Below are 14,966 nucleotides of genomic sequence, written 5' to 3'. Positions count from 1 at the left end.
CCTGGAATGCCCGCCCTCCAGGGAGATGACCCCCAATCACATTATGAGGTCACCGGAGACCTCCCTTGTCACACATCACAAAGGAAACTCCAGCTATAGAGACAGTCACTGTACCCTGGCTTGGTTCTTGTCCTTTGGGAAGTGTAAAAGAGCCCACGTCTCTTAGCCCCAGCATTTCATTTTCTCTCCCCTTGGCCTCTTGTTAGCAGATGGTCTGGCTAGAATCTTCACTAGCTGATTGGCACACACCATGTGGAGCCTAGCACAGCACATCTGTAGTGTGACGGGGAGGGAAGGAAGGTTTGTGAAGACAATTGCTCACTAAAAGCCTGACAAGTCAGTCTCCGTGGCACTGTAGCCTGACAAGTCAGTCTCTCCGTGGCACTGCAACACTTCGTGTTGGGAGATGCAGAGATCAGAAATTAATTTATTTCACGAATAGTTGGTGAGCACCTGCTATTTACCAAGCATGGTACTGAGCCCGGTGCTAAAGGGGGGGGGGGACTAAAAAACGTGAATTAGTCAAGTCCCCCGCTCACTTGGAGCTTATATTTAGTTTTCTATTTCCTGACAATCCATTTCATGGGTGAGAAACGCGAAGCCTAGATCCGCAGCTGGCAGAGGGCTGAGCTGAGACAAGCCCCTGGCTGGACGGACCCCTTTAGAGGGTCTGTGAGCGGTCACTCCCGCTCTGAAGCCCGTGTCTCCCATTCCTCGGGAGCCCTTGGTGTGGCCCCTATTCTGTTCTTTCCGGAATTCTGGGCTTCTTAACCTGCCCTCCTGCGATAATCCCTCAGGAGCTGGCGTGGTAGCCGACGGGTGAAAACTGGTAGCGAGGCAAACCGTCCCCACCCCTCCGCTTGGTAACCTGATATCTTGGGCGGGGCGTTCTTCGGTGGAGCCCCGCCCCCGGCGCCGCGCTCGCCCAGTGCGCACGCGCAGCGGGCGGGGCACTCCTGGCGGCACCACCCACCACCTGGGGACGTCGACGCCGCGCCGCGCGTTTGGGCGCATAAATGCGGTGGCTCCCGGCGTAGAAGCACTTCGACCTGGAGTACCTGGCCTTTCGCAGGGTTGGTGGCGTTGCGGTCCGCCCCTGAGCCCGTGCTGCTTCTCGCTGTGCCATGGCGGACGGGGGGAAGTCCTACAGCGGTAAGTGCTGGCGCTGGGTCCGGGAGCGGGACGATCTGGGGCCCGGGTGGGCGGCGCCGGCCTAGGCCGCAGTCCCGGGGCGCGAGGCCGCGAGGGACCCTAGGGGAACGGTGGCGGCACGGGAGGGGAGCGAGGCAGCCTGGTGGGGGGCCTGGCTGGACTCGAGGGTGGGCGCCCGAGTTGTTGACTCCGGAATTCTGCCCTTGAGAGGACCTGCGGTTCAGAGTGAGTGGCTCGGCGGTGGGGTGACGAGATTCCTTTGAACTTTGTGGGTGTTGGATCCCTGTCATTTCAGTTTGGCGGCCAGACTCTCTTTAATGTGAGCCAATTAAAGCCTATGTGAGGCTCACGGGCTGCCTGTGCCCTATTATCTATCGGGTCTAGTCGGTTTCGCCCCACTTCCTGGGGCTTTCTTTGACTTTGGCTTAATATTTTAGGGTGCATATCAATTCGATGCTAGAACAAACACTACACTAGGTCCGGAGTAGTGATTTGGAGCACAGCGGCGCGATTTCAATCCTGAGTTGGCTACACCAAGCTAGAGCGAGTTCAACTCTCAGGCCTCATTTCCACCCCTCCGGTGCCGGTAGAAACATAACCTAGCCTCCTAAGTTTGTGTCGGTTAAGATAAGATCATTCACAGCGAGTGCCTGGAGTATCATAGTGCCTGGCACTGGAGAAAGTTTTCAGTGGATGTTAGCTGTGCCTTCTATTCATGTATTCTTCTTTTCTAGTCATTTCTTGAAGTATATTGTTTACAGAGTACTGCATTAGACAGATCTTTTTGAGAAGTCTTGGATATTTTTTTAAAAAGCTATTCCCAGACATCAGGATTCAGAGAGTCATATTCCTGGAGAGTATTTTAGGACCCTTGCCCTTGGTTAAGCACTGTAGCTGCTACTGGAAACGGAATGTAAGATTTGTCATTTAAATGAAGCTGTCACCCCCATAACTTCAGAGTGGTAGTGTGAGAAAGTCCTTAAATTGGTCATAATTGTAGCTGACATTTACAAATAAAAGAAGTATTGTTTATTGTAAACTGTTGTATTCATTGTGATTGGTTTAAGGGGAGGGGTGAGAGGTCATTATCTAAGTACTGAGTGGATTACTGCTAAGTAAATTTGGGAGGATGAGTGAAAGCAGGTTTCAGGGGACTTTCTTTTTTAAAAACATTTTATTTATTTATTTTTACAGAGAGGGGATGGGAAGGAGAAAGAGTGGGAGAGAAACATTGTGTTCCCCACTGGGGACCTGGCCTGCAACCCAGGCATATGCCTTGACTGGGAATCAAACCGGTGACCCTTTGCTTCACAGGCCCACACTCAGTCCATTGAGCTACACCAGCCAGGGCTCAGGGGACTTTCTGAGGGTCTGAGTTGTGTTTAGTTTCCCTTTTGGGTCACTCCCACTTCTGCATTCTCTTTCTCCTCTCTGTGGTTCAAGTTTCTGCTTCGGTTTTCAAAGGCCCTGAAGTTTCCCAGGATTTTCCCCTGATCTGCCATCTGGACAGGCGAAGGAGGGTGTGTGGAGGCTGGCCGCTGGGGCTGGTTGGTGTGTGTCCTGCCCAGCAGGGTGCTAGGTGGGGACTGTCGAAGCAGTCTAGGCCAGTGATGGGGATGTGCCTTCTAATTTGTGTTCCATTTCCTCCTATAGAGCACGATGACCGAGTTAGTTTCCCTCAAAGAAGAAAGAAAGGCCGAGGTCCTTTCCGGTGGAGGTGTGGCGAGGGGAACCGCAGGTCTGGAAGGGGAGGCACTGGCATCCGGTCTTCCCGCCTGGAGGAGGATGACAGAGATGTGGCAATGAGCGATGCCCAGGATGTTCCCCGAGCGAGATAGTAAGTGACCCGTTGTTCTGGTTTGATTTTACTGACCCATCGTTGACGTAGCCCTCTTACTCCATGTCATTTCTCTTCCTACCACCAGAGTCAGAAATGCCAGGACCAGCTTCCTGGTTGAACAGTCTGAGTTGTAGCCCTGCAAATGGTGCAGCAAGGTCTTTGAGAAGACCTCCCTAACATTCCCATATGTCTTCTTCTCCCTGTTCTTTGTTCGTCCACAGCAACCCCTATTCTGTGCGACCCAATCGTCGGAGCGATAATTGGCATGAGCGAGACCGCATTCACGTTACTGTGCGGAGAGACAGGGCTCCTGCGCAGAGAGGAGGGGCTGGCACTGGCCAGGATGGGACCTCGAAGAACTGGTTTAAGATTACAGTGAGTACCTTGGAAGTAGGTGGTGCCAGGGAAGTGGGGGGCTGGGCTCAGTGAAGGTTTTTACTCTTCACATCCCATACCAGTCTTCTAGGCTACTTACTGCACAGCTAGATGTCCATCCTTTTCCTAATTATCAGTATCTTCAAACACCTGAGAGCAGGTTCAGAAAAGGAGTGGAAGGGATAGGCAGGATTGGGAGGAGGGGAGAGGCCGTGTAGAGGGAAATGTGAGAACCAGTTGGCAGGTAGCATAACTCCTCTGGGTGTCTCACTGGGCTCAAGCCAAGCTATGACTGTTGGGGGTCCCTTGACTTCTCCAAGGAGAAGGTGTAATTAATATTTTGGAACTTTTAGAATTAAACAATCTAATTCTTTTGATGAATAACAGGTATAAACAGATAGGAGGGAGGTTAGGGAATCCATGTCTCGCTTGAGTAGAAAACCTTTAATTAGTGTTTTTTTTCTTTTCTTTTCTTTTCTCTTTTCTTTCATTTTTAGAGGGAGGGGAAGGGTGTGGAGGAGAGAAATATTGATATGCGAGAAAAACATTGATTGGTTGCCTCTCCCTCTCCCAACTGGGGACTGGGCTGAAACCCAGGCATGTGACTGGGAATAGAACCGGTGACCTTTTGCGCCGCAGGACAACAGTCAGCCAGCTGAGCCACACCGGTCCGGGCAACTAGTGTTTCTTTAGAAAATCCTTTAAAGCTTGGCAAGCTGTACGAAGGAGCACTAGGCTGGATCTGCTGCTCAGCCTTGGTGACATTTTGTTCCCTTTTCTTTCTCTCACGTAGATTCCTTATGGCAGGAAATATGACAAAGCGTGGCTCCTGAGTATGATTCAGAGCAAATGCAGTGTCCCCTTTACCCCCATCGAGGTAAGCCAAGGCCTGAGTGGCTGGCTGAGGACCAAGAAAGAAGGCAGGGCCCGGTGGGCCAGGGGCTCTGGGCTCCACATCTATTGCTCTTGTTTCCTCTTGCAGTTTCACTATGAAAACACACGGGCCCAGTTTTTTGTTGAGGATTCCAGTACCGCCTCTGCATTGAAGGCTGTCAACTACAAGATTTTGGATCAAGAGAACCGAAGGGTGTGTATAAGGGAAGGGCTGGGCTTGCCTGTAGGTGGGGATTTGTGCTTAGGGCACAGGGGTCTCGGCCCTGGGGCATAAGCCTCTGCAGAGGTCACCCTGCCCTTGCTGTGTTCCCTGCAGATATGCATCATCATCAACTCCTCACCTCCACCCCACACGGTACTGAATGAACTGAAGCCAGAGCAAGTGGAGCAGCTAAAGGTGAGGCAGGCTCAAGTCTTCTGTGTTTCTACCCCAGTCCTAGCAGTGCTCACATCCCTGTGCCATCCCTGCCCCGACATGTACCACCCCAGTGACCGCAGAACCCTTCTTCTTCCTCTGTAGCTGACCATGAGCAAACGATTCGATAGCTCCCAACAAGCGCTTGACCTCAAGGGCCTCCGTTCCGACACAGGTATTATTGTTGGCAGCAATTCTCAGATAGGTGGAGATGGGGCAGCAGGGGCGGGGGGGCTCTCAGGCAGGGAGGGAGAGTTTGAGCATGGTTTGGCACTACCACTGGCCTAGGCCAGCCTCATGCTTCCCTTCCTTTCCCTTTTCTTTCTGAAGATTTGGTGGCCCAGAACATTGATGTGGTCCTGAACCGTAGAAGCTGTATGGCGGCTACTCTGCGAATCATTGGGGAAAATATCCCTGAGGTGAGCCCTTTGCCCAGGTGTTCGGCAGGAGGAAGCAGGGTGGGCTAGAGAGGAGGAGGCTGGGAGGCCTATTTGTGTCTGGTCCCCTCCTTGTTGATGCTCCCTCTAAACTCTTTCTACAGCTATTGTCCTTGAACTTGAGCAATAACAAGTTGTATAGGCTGGATGACATGTCCAGTATTGTGCAGAAAGCACCCAAACTGAAGATCCTAAACCTCTGTGGAAATGAGGTGAGAACTGAGACCTGAATGTGTTTTGTCTGGGGTAAGCAGAGGGTGACAAGGACTTGTCTGGTGGTGGCCAGTGGTGAAGGAAGGAATTGAAGAGAAGAGGGCGGGGTTGGAGCGTGGACCTCCAGCTGGCTCTCTTAGCCAGGGTCTTATCCTGCCTTTTCTCCCCATCCTTTGCAGTTGAAATCTGAGCGGGAACTGGACAAGGTAAAAGGGCTGAAGCTAGAAGAACTGTGGCTCTTAGGAAACCCCCTGTGCGACACCTTCCGAGATCAGTCCACCTACATCAGGTCAGTCGTAGCCTCTGTCTCCCCTCCTAGGGACCTTCACCCCCTGGGAGGCCATGTTAATGCACCCTGACCAGTGCCCGTCTGCAGGAGATGTGCAGCCCTGAGCTGGAGCCACCCGTCCTTGGGAGGATCACATGTTCCTCCCTTTGTCCATATCGCCCAGCTTTGCCCCCTGTCTCCTTTCCTTTTCTTTTTTGACCTGACTACTTGTTTGCTGGTTCTATGGCTTTCTCCCTTCTGCCCGAACACAGCCTTTTCTAGAGTCTCCCTACCCTATTGATCCAGGAAGGGCACCTCCCCTTTTCTACCATGACTGGGGGTGTCTTGTATATGTCTTACACATGCTGTTGTCTTGTGCCAAGAGTCTGGTATTCCTGGGCTGAGAAAGCCCTCTCCCTGGGGCTGCCTGCTGATGGGCCCTTCCTCCTTTGTCCTGTACTGGTCCCTCTTGTCCTTTAGCCAAGAGGGACCCTCTTCTCATAACCCATTTGCCCGCAGCTGTTGTCTGGGCTTTCTGCTCATGCTGAGGTTGAGGCTGCCTGGTGGCCGGTGCCATGGATCTGTCTCTCACCCAGGGGTGTGAACTGGGCCCTCCCTGGAGAAGAAACCTGGGTTCCCCAAGACATGTGACCAGAGCCGGGGCCCCGCCAGTAGGCGGGGGAATCCCAAGGCAGTGCTGGGCGTGGAGGCCACGGGGGCATAGGCTACCAAGGAGACAGAACTGACCTTCTTGGCGGGGGCGCTGCCCCTTGCTCCCTCGCATACCTCTCATTACCCTGCTTGGCCCCGGAGGATGGCTGGTTAGCCAGAGACGGGTAAGATTCCTCAGGGAAGGAACAACCTAAGACAGGCACAGTCGCAGAGGGGCCATCAGGAGAGAACTTGGGGGCCAACAGAGGTGGGGCACAGACCCTCACCCCCCCAACTTTGCAGGGGCCTGAACCCTCACTCATTCTGAGGGAGATCTCCTGCCCCCATGGCTGCTTCGCTTCCCACGCCCAGCTCAGATTGGGACCCAGGTAGCAGACAGAGACCTGGCCAACAGCAACTGTCCTCTCCCTGCAGCAAAGATTTGCTTCCCACTTCTACCTTGGACCACAGGGAAAGGGGCAGCTGAAGGAAAGGGCTGTGTCAGGGTGTCGCTTTCTTCCTTTTGTTCTCCCTCTTTTTTCTAAATGCTTCCTTGCCTTGTAGTTCTTTCTCGTTCTCTTTTCTTTTTCTCTTTACTCCTCTCTTTCCCTTTTCTCCCTTGCCCCTGCCTCATACTACCGCTCTCTTTCCTTCTCCTTTTCTTTCCCTCACTCCTTCCTTGGCCTTTCCTCTTCCTGATCCCTGCCTTGCTCGTCTCCCTGCCCCAACATCCTGTGCCATCCCTGTGGTGTGTTCTGGTCTTGGCCAAGGCCAGACCTGGCAGAACTGATGGATACCTGTTGAGGCAGCGGAGCCCCTGGGCTCCCACCCCATTCCCTCCTCCCGGGGCTGCACAGGTGAGTAGGTAGAAGGTAAGGGGGGGCAGGGAGGGAAAGGAAGTTCTGGGCTTAAAGCCTGGGCTGAGAGTGCTGCTTCTGTGGCACTGGTGTCAGAGCAGAGAGAGTCGGCCTTCAAGGCGGTTGTTTCCGGGTGCCCCAGGTGAGGCGGGGAGTGGGGCTGTTTTTCGTGGAGCTCAGAGGCGGGGAGGAGGGAGAGAACGAGCAAGGTGGGGTGGGCTGTCCCTTGGGTATTGGTGTATTTGCTCCTAGAGCAGCCCAGGAGGCACCGTGGCTCTGAAGCGTCACTCATTTCTGTCCCGTTCTTGACAGCGCCATTCGTGAACGATTTCCCAAATTATTACGCCTGGTAAGTCCGGAGTTTTTGTCTTTTGTTTAAAGACTCTATTTATTTATTTTTAGAAGGGAAAAGAGGGAGAGAAACATCATTGTGTGGTTGCCTCTTGTGTGCCCCTTACTGGGACCTGTCCCACAACGGAGGCATTTGCCCTGACTAGGAATTGAACCAGTGACCCTCTGGTTCATCGGCTCAGTCCCTTGAGCCACACCAGCCAGGGCGACTTTTGTCTTTTTTAAAGATTTTTCTAATTTACTTTTAGCGAGAGGGACAGGGTGGGCGGGCTCCATGACTTTTCCACGCCCAAGCCAAGCAGCTCTCACCAAGGTCTTGCCTACCAGGTGCTTGCGTGACCATTTATTTGGGGACAGGGACCCTTTGAAATACAACACAGGCTCTGAGTCTCCTTCCCCACGGAATGTCTGCAGACAAAATGGCATCTGTCAGGATTCTTCTGTCAAGTGTCTCCTTTACACTTGACTTCTGGCCCCTTTTAGTTTTTCCCTTTTATTAGTCATCCAGCCCTTTTCTCTGGTTTCCACTCCCACCTTTGACTTATTTTTGGTAGGACGGCCACGAGTTACCCCCACCAATCGCCTTTGATGTTGATGCCCCCACGATATTACCACCCTGCAAGGTGAGTGTGGGGGGCAGCACTGGCACTTGTGTTGGGAGGTGAGTGTTGGTTACACAGTCCTAACATCTGTTTGGTTCCAGGGAAGCTATTTTGGTACAGAAGCCCTGAAGAATCTGGTTCTGCACTTCTTGCAGCAGTGAGTATCCCAGGGCCCCTGAGGCGAGGGAGAGGTGGGCCAGCCCCGCCAGCACAGCTCAGTCCAGGGTGCTGGCGGGTCCCTTTGTGGACCCAGACTGTGGAGCTCAGACCTTCCCTTTTATTTTCGCCACAGGTACTACGCAATTTATGACTCTGGAAACCGGCAGCGGCTCCTGGATGCCTACCATGATGGGGCCTGCTGCTCCCTGAGCATCCCGTTCACCCCCCAGAACCCCTCCCGGTGTGTATCACAGCCCAAAGCCTGCTCAGGCGGGCAGACTTCTCAGCACCCACACTGCTGTGACCACCCCCCACCCTTTTCTTCTTTATCTCCCAGAAGTAACTTGGGCGAGTACTTCAAGGATAGCAGGAATGTGAAGAAACTTAAAGACCCAAGTAAGTGTGTGACAGGAACAGAAGGAACCGGTCTTGGGGCCGAGTGCAGGGCAGCTCCTAACCTCGGCTTCTCCTCCACCCCACAGCGCTGCGGTTCCGGCTGCTGAAGCACACGCGGCTCAACGTTGTGGCCTTCCTCAATGAGTTGCCCAAAACTCAGCATGACATCAATTCCTTTGTGGTAGACATAAGCGCCCAAACCGTAAGCACTTACTTCTTCCCTGACTGCGTGGAACTGGGGGATGGGCAGGTCAGAGGCCCGGGGCCCTCAGGCCCTGGCTGGGAGCTTGAATGCTAGCTGTTTCTTCTCTTTCAGAACACATTGCTGTGTTTCTCTGTCAATGGAGTTTTCAAAGAAGGTGAGCACCTTTGAAGTCCTGTTTGTGGCGTGGCCGTTCTCCCAGCTCTAGGGTCTTTCTTAGCACTCAGCTTCCCAGCTACTGTCTCTTTCCTCGTCCTCCCTGACCTCCTGTTCTGCCCACAAGCCACCTTCATTTGGCCTCCCCTCCCTACCCATCTTTCCTCTCGGGGAGTGGGAGGACCCAAGCTTGTGAGTCAGGCAGCTCTGAGCTTCCATCCCAACTGTGGGGACAACTGAGTGTCTGCAGGCAAGTTAGGTTATTTCTGAGACCCAGATTCTCTCTGCGTAAGAAAAGAAAGTAGTTGCTGTCTCATAGTGGTGCTGTGGAGTGACCTAGAGTGCTGGACACAAAGCTTGGCACAGAAAGACGATAGTGTTCTTTACTGATTCCTCCCTGACACCCCTCCCTCCCTTCCTATCTTTGCACCCCCACACACACATGATCACCCCTGTCTGGCCCAGTGAGGATTCTTTGTGCCAAATAAAACTGTGATTTGAGAAGTTTGTAAACGTACAGTGTGAGCAAGTTGGGTCATCACTATTGTTACCATTGCAGTGGATGGGAAGTCTCGGGATTCTTTGCGAGCCTTCACGCGGACGTTCGTCGCTGTTCCAGCCAGCAATTCAGGGTAAGCGAAGAACTGTCTGGTTTGGGGGGGGAATATACAATTCTGGAGTGTTTGGTAGGCGATTCATTGGGGAGTTCTTGGGAAGTCCATAGCAATAAAGTGATAAAAGGTGATTAAGAGTGGGAGGAGCACCTTGAAGGTATTTTAGAATTTGAGCGTGAATGTCAATGAGAATAGGAATGATGTTGGGAGGATGAGGTTATCTGCGTTCTACTCTCTAAGGTGCTTTTTGTCCCAAGGCTGTGCATTGTAAACGACGAGCTGTTTGTGCGGAACGCCAGCCCTGATGAGATCCAAAGAGCTTTCGTCATGCCTGCACCCACGCCCTCCTCCAGCCCAGTGCCCACCCTCTCCCCAGAGCAGCAGGAGATGCTACAGGCATTCTCTACACAGTCCGGCATGAACCTCGAGTGGTCCCAGAAGTGAGTGCTAGGCATCAGTACAAACGGGTAAACTGCAGTAGGGCTGGCAGTGAAAAAGGAGTACTCCTGAGATTTTAATGTATTTTTAAAATTTTATTAAAGATTTTATTTATTTTTAGAGGGGGAGGGAAGGGAGGGAGAAAGAGAGTGAGACGAACATCAATGTGTGGTGCTCGTGTCCCCAACTGGATCCTGGCACACAACCCAGGTGTGTGGCCTGACTGGGAATTGAACTGCCAACCCTTTGGTTCTCGGGCTGGTGCTCAATCCACTGAGCTACACCAGCCAGGACGGTCTTCTTGATAGTTATTTAATATTCCTTTATGTTCAATGGATTAATAGACATTTGGATTTTTACTGATTTTTCATTGGTATAAATTGTGCAGGAATGTGTATAAATAGCTGAGAAACTTGGGCAAGTGAATGTGCAGAATTCATGCAGTGGCATTTAGTGTCCAAAGGGACTGCATTTTGAGTCTGACGGAGCTGCCCCTTCTCTCACTGCAGGTGCCTTCAGGACAACAACTGGGACTACACCAGATCTGCTCAGGTCTTCACTCATCTCAAGGTGAAGTTTGGAGATAGGACACCGAAAGGCAGATCCCTGGGCCTCTAAGCGGGTGGAGTGAGGTGTAGGGGCAGCGGGGTCACAGGGGCGGGTTTGGCTCCTCTGACCTTTCTCCTTCCTCAGGCCAAGGGTGAAATTCCAGAAGTGGCGTTCATGAAGTGACCCCTAGTCGTGCCCCAGAAGAAGCCCCTGTAAATAGTCCTCGGACGTTGATGCCTCCTTGTCAAGGTCGTCGTCTCCTCTGCGCCCCACCCGAGGCCGCCTGAGGCCACCCTGTGACTGTGACGGAGGAGGGAGGGTTGCTGGATCCCTCTCCCTCCCCACCTTCTGGAAGACTCTGTAGGGCTTTCAGGAGATCGAGCCTCACTGGTGCCAGGAAGCCAAAGGTTACTTTGTAGAACTGACACTAAACTACCCGAAGGACTGAGGTGCTTTGTGTACTTAACCCCAGAAGCCCCTGTCCCTGCCACTACCGTCCTCGACTTTTTAAGATAAAGAGTGATATTATATTATGTGTCTTGTGTACTGTTTCGTTCCGTCTTCACGGTTCACGGTTCACGGTTCACGGGGAAAGCCAGCTGCCCGCCCTAGAAACCCGTTGCCACACTCGGGGCGCGGCCACCAACAGGAAGTCCCGCCCCGGATGTGGGGCCTCGCAACCATGGCGGTGCCTGGGCGAACGCCGCTGGTGCGGCTGTTGGTCACCTTACGGGACCTTCCCGCGCGCCGTTCCCTGCATGAGATGACCCCGTCGCAGGACGTGCTGCTCTTTCAGCACGAGCGGGGCCGCTTTTTCACAGTCCTCGGGCTGTTCTGCGCGGGCCAGGGCATCTTCTGGGCCTCCCTGGCTGTGGGAGCCTTGGCCCGACCCCCCGTCGTGGTGCGGCCTCCGGATGCGGAGTTTCCAGACCGCAGCCGCTCGGACGTGCGCTCCGCGCTCTGGCGCTATGGTCTGGCCATCGGTTGCGGTACCATTGGTAAGGCGTGGACTGGCTTCCCACCCAAGGGGATGTGTGGTGGCTGTGCATGACCCTCCCTACTTAGGCAAGGGGAGTGGGGGTTGGGGGTCTCCCGCCCCTCTAGGATGAGGAGTAGGCAGGCTACTGCCCCGCCCCCGCCCGCCCCATGTGAGTGTGGGACTCTGAAGATGGATGTCCCAGCACCAAGCCTTCAAACAGGCCTAGCCTCTCTGCAACCTTGAGCAAATTACTTAAGCTCTAGACCTGTTTTCTCATTAAAACGGGGTTATAGACATCTTTTAAGGTTGCTAGGAGGAGTCAGTACCAGGGATCTGGGTTGGGGTATAAGAGGGGTGCAGTGAGTGTTACTGTCGGCACAGCCTCTTCTTATTCCGAGGGCACTAAAAGGGTTGCCCAGCTCCCAGTGAAACCCCTCACCCGTCTGCTCTTCCTGCAGGTACCCTGGTACCTGCTGCTGGGCTTCTCTTCTCCCTGCGCTCTGTGCGTTCAGTGATGCTACGAGCGGGAGGGAAGCAAGTGACCCTCTCCACTCACGCCCCCTTTGGCTTGGGGGCACATTTCACTGTTCCCTTGAACCAAGTATCCTGCATGGCCCACCGCGGTGAAGTCCCTGCCATGTTGCCTCTAAAGGTCAAAGGCCGACGCTTCTACTTCCTCTTGGACAAAGCTGGACATTTCCCCAACACGAAACTCTTTGACAACACTGTGGGTGCTTACCGTAGCTTGTGAAAAAACCTCAGGACACTCACCCCTCTCAGAGGGGAATAAAAACTGAACCTAGGGATAAGGTGACAACCAGAGTGCCCCAAGGGGGCCAAGATTCATGAACAGCAAATAAAAGCAGACACCCCAAGGGCAGGCACCTGAATGTACCTCTAAGTTTGGATATGTCGATTCAGCCATTACTCTTTCCTCCCATCCACCTACCTCCAGTGCTTTAAACACTAAGAACTCACTGCCAAGATGAAGGGAAAAAATAATATAATATATTGGTGTAAAAATAGCTGTTAGAAGGGAGATGGAGGGGGCCTATCATCAACTTTCCCTCTTGGAGGGAAAACTGAGGCTCCCAGCATAAACAGCTGGGCCAAGTGGGGGCAAGAGGCTCGCAGGCACTCGGGCATGGAGAAACAGGCTGCAGGAAGCAGTCTCATTCATTAGCTTCAGGGACAGGAAAGGCGTGGCCCGACCAGAACATCTGTTGCAGAGCTCCACTCAGGGTCCCCCCTCTCCAGAGGCCAGAATGGGGTGGTTTCAGATTTCAGCTGCATGATCTGGAGCACCAAGACCACACACCACAATACCAGATGCACCCAAGAAGAGTTCTATGAGAGATGGGAACAGAAGTGTGAAGAGTGCGGCCATCTCCATTCCAGTTCCCCCCACACGCCACTCTAAACTGCTGTCCGGCTGGCAGGCCCTCCAGACACTCTGCCTCACTGGTGGACACCCGTCAACCATAGATGTTTCTATGAACCTGGACCTCCCTGTCTTTCAGACCCCAGGACCTTACTTCAGCATTGTGTAGGTTGGAGTAAAAATGCAGAGCGGTTCCAGGGGGTGTCCACGGAATTTTCTGGGCTTCTGAGCAGCTGTGAGGTCAAAAAGACAGCTGTGAGAAAAGGGAGCATGTGCCCCAAATACTCTTGTCCCCAGGTGTCCTTTGAGGACAACTGACACAGGCTCCCCCTGTGGCCCATTACCTAATCGTAGTATTCTGAGAGAGGATGGAGTTGCAGAGAGCACTGGTGCCAAATCGGAGGACACAGGCGGACACTAAGACCAGGAAGATGGCTGTAGTTGAGAGGGCCAGTGCCATGCGGAGCCCCAAAGGGCCTCTGTGAGGAGGGAGAGAACAAGCCTTGTGGTTGAGGTGACACCCTTCCTACCTCAGCCCTGGCCATCAGAGCGGAGCAGTCACCTTTGGGAGTCCTCGATGCAGCTGCTGTAGACCCAGAAGAGCAGAAGCAGGAGGCAGCAGAGGGCCAGGAGGCCAGAGGCCCCAGCCACAAAGTAGCAGAGGGAGGGGGCTGAGCCTCGGGATAAGGCCAGGGAGGAATGGTTCAGGGTGGCCACACCATACAGGGGACAGCTGCCACTGAAGGAGGCCTGTGGAGAGAGGTTGCTGAGTCCTAGGTTTCAGGTTATTGCCTGCTCCAAGCAGGCTCCTGGCAGGTGTTAGGGATTAAACGTGGGCCAGGGCCACACTGGGAAGTAACTGCCACAGTCACTTCCTTTTTTCTGGGCCAGAAGTGGGCCTGCTGGGGAAATCAAACGCAGTGGCCCGAAGGATCAGGAAGTAGGCAGTGGTTTTAAAATACATGGAGCTTCACAGATGGAGGCATCTGTGAAGGACAAAGGACGAGCTTTGGCCGCCGAGAGCCGACTCCTGCCCTGTCTGCGNTAGGGATTAAACGTGGGCCAGGGCCACACTGGGAAGTAACTGCCACAGTCACTTTTTTCTGGGCCAGAAGTGGGCCTGCTGGGGAAATCAAACGCAGTGGCCCGAAGGATCAGGAAGTAGGCAGTGGTTTTAAAATACATGGAGCTTCACAGATGGAGGCATCTGTGAAGGACAAAGGACGAGCTTTGGCCGCCGAGAGCCGACTCCCGCCCCGTCTGCGTGCCTCACCGCACTTCCTCCGCAGTGAGAAAGTAACTGGTCTCCCTTCTGCAGAAACCCTAGAGTAAAACCAGAACTTGTGTGACCTAAAAACTACCTCTGATGTTTTCTAACTAGTGCCTACTTTATAGGGATTAAACGAACCTGTTTATTAAGATTTTCTGGCTGGGGTAAACAATGTAAACCACTGGCTTTACAGTGGTATTACACGAGCATTTTCTACGTCGCGTGTCTGTTGCCACGTTGTGTTTGCAATCATGTGGTAACCTGATCATCTCCACTACACTATACTTTGCTTCTTGGCTCGCTCAGCACAATAGTATCTGATTTGAGGAAGGCGTGGTCGCAGCCGACATATTTCAAAACCAGAGTAAAGTCAAGCAGCAACAGTCTCCAAGCCGGGCTGTGTCTGGTGCTGCTTACACTGAAAAGATTGTCCCTTTGGCGAAAGAATGACTTAAGTATGACCTGGGCGTCGGGAGTAGCAGACCGCTGCCCGCCAGGCCCACCAGCTCCGAGGAGCCAGCAGCGCCCCCCGCCCCTCGGCCGCCTACCCGTCCGGGTCTGCCGGCACCGCCCCACCCCCGCACCTGGGTCCGGGTTAGCATCGCCGCCGCCAGGGCTCCACACAGGAAGGTGGCGGCGAAGAGCGCGAGCTCGAGGCGCTGCAGCCAGGAGAGGGCCATGGCGCCCCTGCACCCGGAAGCGCGGCCCCGGGAGCCACCGCCCACGCCCCGCCTCATGCTGCGCTCCCCACGAGTGCGGAGACCTCA

General features: G+C 53.7%; 3 protein-coding genes across 4 annotated transcripts in view; 2 read left to right on the top strand and 1 right to left on the bottom strand.

The window, feature by feature from the left end:
- The window catches only part of TMEM179B (transmembrane protein 179B), a 15,408-nt gene extending 442 nt beyond the window's left edge, over positions 1-14,966 (bottom strand). Inside the window, exons 1-5 of one of the 2 annotated variants that reach the window (XM_037052964.1) lie at positions 14,784-14,966; positions 13,492-13,679; positions 13,274-13,408; positions 13,084-13,162; positions 12,535-12,895 (exon numbers count right to left, since the gene is read on the bottom strand). In XM_037052964.1, coding sequence (XP_036908859.1) covers positions 12,734-12,895; positions 13,084-13,162; positions 13,274-13,408; positions 13,492-13,679; positions 14,784-14,936 — 717 coding nt within the window. In that variant the 5' untranslated portion in view covers positions 14,937-14,966 and the 3' untranslated portion in view covers positions 12,535-12,733. Of the gene's footprint in view, positions 1-2,396; positions 2,404-12,534; positions 12,896-13,083; positions 13,163-13,250; positions 13,409-13,491; positions 13,680-14,783 lie in introns of those variants that run through there. The other variant, XM_037052965.1, reaches the window with a different exon arrangement.
- NXF1 (nuclear RNA export factor 1) lies at positions 919-11,104 on the top strand. Its single transcript, XM_037052961.1, has 21 exons — positions 919-1,152; positions 2,806-2,989; positions 3,214-3,367; positions 4,161-4,244; positions 4,350-4,454; positions 4,578-4,658; positions 4,782-4,851; positions 5,007-5,095; positions 5,218-5,325; positions 5,506-5,615; positions 7,415-7,451; positions 8,008-8,076; positions 8,157-8,212; positions 8,348-8,455; positions 8,552-8,610; positions 8,697-8,812; positions 8,927-8,969; positions 9,528-9,600; positions 9,840-10,022; positions 10,530-10,590; positions 10,714-11,104. Exons 1-21 carry the CDS (start codon positions 1,125-1,127, stop codon positions 10,750-10,752), a joined length of 1,857 nt encoding a protein of 618 aa, XP_036908856.1. The 5' UTR covers positions 919-1,124; the 3' UTR covers positions 10,753-11,104.
- On the top strand, positions 11,211-12,432 carry TMEM223 (transmembrane protein 223). The gene is made up of 2 exons (XM_037052966.1): positions 11,211-11,567; positions 12,007-12,432. The coding sequence occupies exons 1-2, from the start codon at positions 11,234-11,236 to the stop codon at positions 12,297-12,299; spliced, it is 627 nt and encodes a 208-aa protein (XP_036908861.1). The 5' UTR covers positions 11,211-11,233; the 3' UTR covers positions 12,300-12,432.

The sequence above is a fragment of the Sturnira hondurensis genome, unplaced genomic scaffold, assembly GCF_014824575.4.
Source record: "Sturnira hondurensis isolate 20B ecotype Veracruz unplaced genomic scaffold, ASM1482457v3 Scaffold0007797, whole genome shotgun sequence".
Classification (NCBI taxonomy): Eukaryota; Metazoa; Chordata; class Mammalia; order Chiroptera; family Phyllostomidae; genus Sturnira; species Sturnira hondurensis.
This window is presented reverse-complemented; position numbering and strand designations above follow the sequence as displayed.

Excerpts from the sequence above, each read along its gene's own strand:
- NXF1 (XM_037052961.1), top strand. The coding sequence starts at position 1,125 with ATGGCGGACGGGGGGAAGTCCTACAGCG. Across the intron at positions 4,659-4,781 it reads AGCAAGTGGAGCAGCTAAAG|CTGACCATGAGCAAACGATT; the intron begins GTGAGGCAGGCT and ends CTTCCTCTGTAG. Across the intron at positions 5,616-7,414 it reads GATCAGTCCACCTACATCAG|CGCCATTCGTGAACGATTTC; the intron begins GTCAGTCGTAGC and ends CGTTCTTGACAG.
- TMEM223 (XM_037052966.1), top strand. The coding sequence starts at position 11,234 with ATGTGGGGCCTCGCAACCATGGCGGTGCCTGGGCGAACGCCGCTGGTG. Across the intron at positions 11,568-12,006 it reads CATCGGTTGCGGTACCATTG|GTACCCTGGTACCTGCTGCT; the intron begins GTAAGGCGTGGA and ends CTCTTCCTGCAG.